Source organism: Sinocyclocheilus anshuiensis, unplaced genomic scaffold, assembly GCF_001515605.1.
Source record: "Sinocyclocheilus anshuiensis isolate Anshui unplaced genomic scaffold, SAMN03320099.WGS_v1.1 scaffold971, whole genome shotgun sequence".
Taxonomy (NCBI): domain Eukaryota; kingdom Metazoa; phylum Chordata; class Actinopteri; order Cypriniformes; family Cyprinidae; genus Sinocyclocheilus; species Sinocyclocheilus anshuiensis.
Genome location: NW_015546059.1, coordinates 28,546 through 34,957, shown reverse-complemented (window position 1 = coordinate 34,957; position 6,412 = coordinate 28,546). Strand labels below are relative to the sequence as shown.

Genomic DNA, 6,412 nt, shown 5'->3' with positions numbered 1-6,412 from the left:
TTGTAAGTTTTAATGCGAAATTCAAACAAGTTTTGGCGCACTTAATGTGGCGTAATTCTTTGTAGTGCCTCAGTTAAAGCCAGAGCCATTGAAAATCAGAGATGCGACATTGCTTCTTTGATCTCGCCGGCACGCGGTCACGTGGTTCAATAGCGCTCAATAGTTCCAAATAAACCAGCGCTGTCAATACATCTGAATGAGTTTAAGCAAGATAGATGGCAGCTTCACTGTACAGGTATTTGCAGCAACTTTTGGTAAACATTACATCATATTATGCATTGATTATTACGTCGATGACATTTACAGTATCATTTTATTCTGCAGTGGAGAGTGATGGAGAGGCAACATTAATGTTTTTCTTGTATTTAACCTTCAGGTATTTCCTTACTTAGAATGTGACCATACACCTCAACTATTTTTCAGTTACATAAATATTCTATATTTTAGTTCAATTATATTTATTTAATATTTTGAGGAGATCTTTTGGTAGTAAATACTATTTGTGCAATAATTATGGTCCATTAATGACCTCTTAAAATATTTTTTCTGATATTTATATTACTTATATTACAATTTGTGTAGTATTTAAGGTTAAAATAGAATAAACGGTTTTAAATTCCAATGCAAAAAGGCAAATTAATCAGAGTAATTTTGTGGTTGGAAAAAAAAAAAATTTTCATTTGTAATGCCATGGTTAGGTATGGCTTTTTAATAAATATATGTGTATCTACTAGTCTAGTTTCTCAAAAATGTATTGCAGGTCATACCTTACTTATTTTTAAGTTTTGCATTTGAATAAATATTTAGACATGATTAAACATTTAGTTTTTTTAAATGCGAAATTAATAACTTATACTTTTTTTTTTTTATTGATACTCGTATAAGTGTACACGCAAGTGAATATTAATGAATGCAAGCAAATGCTGAATTTAACACAAGAAAATTTTACAATGGTGCTACAAAAGGCATTCAACAAAAGATTTGTATCCCCTTATATGCACAATACAGATATGAATTGATATTGAATCATTAAATCAAGACCGAAGTGCCACCTAGTGCCTGTTACCAAAAAAGCATCAGCGTTTCGCCTCGGCTTCTATACTCTTTGCTCTCATTACTGCTAGAGGTACAACATTAAATGGCAGGAAATTTAAATTAAAACAATTAAAAGTACAATATATAGATATTACAATAAAAATAAAATATTGACAGCGAATAAGCAGAAAACTGTGACATTAAGTTTAATTACACGTGTGGGTTGTGAATGTGAACGACATTTAATTATTTGATATTTTCATTATACTTATACAATTATACAATTGCACAAGATGTTTTATAGTTCCTAAAGTGTATTTGAATAAACAGTTACAGGAAGTAGCAGAAGCTTACTTCACATTATAAACACATTATTATCAAGAAATTTCAGTCTGTATTTTTAGAATCAGAATCATTTTCTTGCCACATGATGAATGAATTTAGTGAGTCAAAAACAGTGTTGATTTCCAGAGTACTATTTTCCTTTACCACAACGACCTGTAAATAAAACATTATTGCTTATTACATCACATGCTTTATGTAGTCATTTTCATTCATGCAGCTTGTTTCATAAGTTATCTTAAAGAACATAACTCACTTATACCAGTGTCCACCTTCTGCTTCACTTCCCGTTTAGGGGTTTGAGACCAATGAAGTGTCACGTTTGTGAATCCTCTAGCAGCTAGAGCAGATCCCACCTGAAAATAACATTAATAGGCTACTCAACAGAGAATATGATAATACACTCATATCTTCATATCTCAAAGAATGATTAAACCCTGATTAAAACAACGACATTATATTTACTGATGGAGCAACTCTGGAGCAATGTCAAGTTATCAGTAAAAGTATTTGCTTTTGCATATATGAATGGACAAAATTAAATCAATGTAGAAATAAATCTACAACGATGTTTCTTTCTCTCACCCGTTTCAGAATATTTTCTCCTATTGAAGGGTCAGTCAAATCAGCTCTGGAGTTAAACTGCATTTTTACAAATGATCTTTTTAAAACAGGACCTAACAAAGATATAAACATACATTTAAATATGCAAATTAATGTAGGTTTTTGTTCATTGAAACATATCAGTGTCTTTGTCTGTTGACCTTCTCCATAGACCTCCACCTCACACAGAGTGAGCATCTTCATGTCTCCAGGAATGATCAGATTCACGTAACGTCCATCCATCCCACCGCACGAGTAGCTGTAGGACTCAACTGCTGGAATAGCAGGAATAACAGCACATCTACAGACAGAGAGAGAAACACATGAAGGATATAAAAGCACTATATCTGCATCAATCCTTCCCATTTGTGCTCAATGTCCCACATTCTTTCAATCTCAAGTTTCTCACATGGGATTGTCGTTGCCGTTGCTTTCCAAAGAGTTTCCGATGCGAATCTCCACTCCGTTTATTTGTTCTGCACAGCAGTCTTTTCTGTTAGTGACCACCACTTTGCTAACTCTGTAAATGTGACGCAGATCCAGCCTCCACCACGGGTTAGTCTGATTGAGAGTTGAGGAGCATCCCGTATACAACTGCAGGAGACCTCGATTGCCATCAATGGCCTTTTCAGAGAACCAGTTCCCAAATGTTGATGACTGTGTAGCGGCTCCATCCACTGCCCGATTTCCTAGAAAATATATGGGGGGAAAATGGCACAACACATCTTGATGCACCAAGTTTGTAGCAGAGGGGAAGATAAGTGGTCAACAATCACTTGAGGTGAAATGAGTCATCTCTGCATCAACTACCATCACCTAAAAACACCCTTCATATAGACACCTCACAACAAGCAAGATATTCTGGAGTAAAATAGTGTCATGCAAGATCATAAAAGCCAGAAAAATTAATAAAAATGCCCCTGAAATTCAAGATATGAATTGCCTCTGCATGAGTTCTTGTTTTCAGTGTTTATAAGATTATACAGTTAAGCAATATCACACAAGCAAGAGAGCAATTTCCTGAATTATCAGCACAATTGCAAATGTGATATTCACTTTATACAACAGTTCAATAAACAATATATTAACTGACAATATTTAGACACAGCATCAATTTTGACTGTTTTTGCACTATTTTTCCACCCAAAATAGTAACAAAGCAGAACGACTGCATCACAAAGCAAAATAAAGTGGTGTTTCGTTCTTGAACGATTCCGTGTTTTTAAACTAATTGGTCAAGCCAGTGATTCAACGACACCTTCAGAAAGACAGTGCTCACTTGTGTTCATCGCATTGTTTCATTTTTTCTAACATTTTATATTTAGATTCAAAATGTAATGTGTAAAATGTTAATATCATAACATTATGCAGATGCATTATAAATATATCTAAATTAAGATTTAGTGATACTGATTTCATTTGATTGGTAACAGTGTAACCCCGGGTTCTCACCGCCACACCTCGTCCTCGCTCTGAGTGGGTCTCCGGCATGGGAGGCGGACGCACTAACAAGGAGGCTAAAGACTGCAGCCACTAGCGTGTCTCTTGAGATTAGGGGAGTGAGGTTTACCTGCACAGCACCTACCGCTGGCCTCCGTTACACTAGCCCTTGTGTTAATTAGTGTAACTAATTAAAAGATGTTTTAGATGTCTTCACAGCAGAGCATTTATCTACAATCTAAGGCTACGTCCACACGAAGCCAGAGCTTTCCCTATTCGATCGTCTCAAGAAATATCTGCGTCCACACGAAACCACAAAACCGACACAAAACGATGTAGTATACATGCCAGACCAGTATGTGGCGCTGTAATTCTGCCACAGAGATACACTAAAAACGGAGAAGAAGACTTGGACTATGCGCATAAACCTTGCGGCGGTATACAAACGAACATGGAACAATACATTTATTAATCTGTGTTAATGTTAGTTAATAAAAAGACAATCGTTCAGTGTTTGTTCATGTTTTTGTTGCTGTTACGTGACGTAGCGGTGTCTGACTAGGGGCAAGACGTGGGCTGAAGACGTCATTGTTTCAGAAAATATACAGATTCGCTGTCCACATGAAAACGCAAGGGTGTCGTTTTCAGATTTATCCACTCTGGGACCCGGTTTCAAAAAATATCAGTTTTACTCTCCCAAAACGCCGGATCCATGTGGACGAAACGCCTATACGATACAATATTTATGCGTATACAGCTAAACGCGTTGCCGTGTGGACGGGGACTAAGAGGCCATAAAAAAGTGTCAGTTTTAAGTATGGCATGATATTACTTATACTACTGCTCCGGGTGTGTGTTCACGGTGTGTGTGTGTTCACTGCTGTGTGTGTGCACTTAGGATGGGATAAATGCAGAGCACTAATTCCTAGTATGGGTAACCATACTTGGCCACATGTCACTTCACTTCACTTCACCTTTGAATGCTTGAATCTGATTGGCTGATGAACGTTCTGAGGTGTGCAATTATTTTCAGGGAAACGCACGGCTAACGTAGTTCCAGGCAGCTCTCTTGACCGCATTACAGTTCCATATCACTTCGCATAGTTAACTGTAATAACGGAGATTAGCATACAGTACCTATACAGCACACAGAAATTACTGCAATCACACGTGCTCGGTCACGCACACTACGGTCAGGTGTTGTCAGCGCTGCCCTGACGATTTTATCAGTTAGCCTATATAGTGTAGCAACTTAAAGGCTACACATGACATTTCTCACTAGCGAGGTAATAACAGCGCTGCTGCAGAACACTGTTGAGGGACGCACAGAGCTAGCCTAATTCACACAAGCTCTCTCTCTCTCTCTTTCTCTGTGTCTCTGTCTCTCTCGCTCTCTTTCTAATAACTTCATTAATAACTGCATTAGAATGCTATCAACGGCTCAAGCCTCCATTACCAGCTTTAAAATGACGTTTTGGAACTAGCAAAAGAGGCGTTGGATGAGATGCGGAAGAAATAATCCTACTCACAATAGCGATTTAAATACAAAAACCGGACGAATCCCTTTAAATATATCATCTGATCGATGTCTTGAGGTGTGGTAACCGTAGTATAAGCGGAATAATTGATGACGGGCCGTTGAATTATTAGAAAAATAATGCACACTCCGCTTTGCGTCCGCATCACCACCTCGGGTGTGCATTATTTTTCTAATAATTCAACGGCCCGTCGTCAATTATTCTTTACATATTGAACAGTGCTCTATGACAATGAATTACCTCCCAAATACCCGTAGACTTCAACCTCACAGAGAGTAACAATTTTCCCATCTCCAGGAATATGAACAGTCACGTAACGTCCCTCAATCCCACCGCACGAGAAGCTGGCCGTGGATCCAGAAGGAATAGTAGAAACTACAGCACATCTACAGACAGAAAGATCATCCGTTATTGCTTCTGTCCATTCTCAGCTGTAGCCAATGATAAATGTCAAAAATATCCTCACATAGGGTTGCTGTAAACATCAGGGACGTTCCCGACACGAATCACCGCCCCGTTTATTCTGGATGCTATTTCAGAATAGGAGCTCTGTCTGTTAGTGATGGCCACTCTGTTCACTCTGTATACTTTCATCAGATCCACTCTCCACCACGGGTTGGTCTGTGTGTTGGTGTGGGAACAGCTGTCGCGTACACCGTCCACTGCATTTTCACTATACCAGGTCCCGTACATGGACGACTGCGTGGCTGTGTGCCGAAATGCTGCGTTCTCTGGAAGAAGACCAGTAATTGAACATTTAGGTAAAATATGAACATAAACTAAACACTAAAACTTAATAAAAACTGTATAGGCATTAAAGAAACTAATAAAAATGACAAAAGACAACAGAAAGTACTATAACTATAAAATGATTATGTTTCTTCATAATATTCTGGCATAATCCTAATATAATCTAACGTAAGGACTAGATAATAGATTAAATGCAATTTAGCAGAGCATTTATTGTCCGGACTGGGATTTTTTTTTTTTTTTTTCAACATACATTGACGTCACGCTGTTTTATATGGTTTGAGAAGAAAAAGTCCCAGAAAAATAAATGTAAAATTAAAATGCTCCTCAAAATTAATTCCAAATAAGAATTACGCGCGCCTGGCATATTACTATTACAACCCGGCAGTTCAAAGATGCAGAACAGAACAAAGATGTTATCAAAATAAAAGATTCTTACCTTCTTGTCCATTCACCATTTCTTGAATCAGTAAAAACCCTGTATAAAACATGAGTTTCAGAGAAGCATGTTTTGCTGCCATTTGAATTACCATTCAAATTTGTTCTCCTTTACCAGTTAATTTGTTTTGTTATAGATGATGTTTTATTTATTAGTGACTATATGATAATGACATCATAAAACAAGCAGAATGTTGTAGTCTAAAGTGGGATGAGAAGACATTCCTTTGAATCACGACTCTCTTGACAAACCATTTACATACACA

The 6,412-nt window shown here is 37.3% G+C and overlaps 1 protein-coding gene across 1 annotated transcript; it reads right to left on the bottom strand.

Moving 5' to 3' along the window:
* Window positions 1-1,510: 1,510 nt before the first annotated feature.
* Window positions 1,511-6,166, bottom strand: LOC107699373 (uncharacterized). The gene is made up of 8 exons (XM_016500613.1): window positions 6,148-6,166; window positions 5,425-5,689; window positions 5,199-5,344; window positions 2,390-2,738; window positions 2,142-2,281; window positions 1,963-2,054; window positions 1,634-1,733; window positions 1,511-1,533 (listed from the first exon to the last, which is right to left on the bottom strand). Exons 1-8 carry the CDS (start codon window positions 6,164-6,166, stop codon window positions 1,511-1,513), a joined length of 1,134 nt encoding a protein of 377 aa, XP_016356099.1.
* Between the last annotated feature and the right edge of the window lie 246 nt (window positions 6,167-6,412).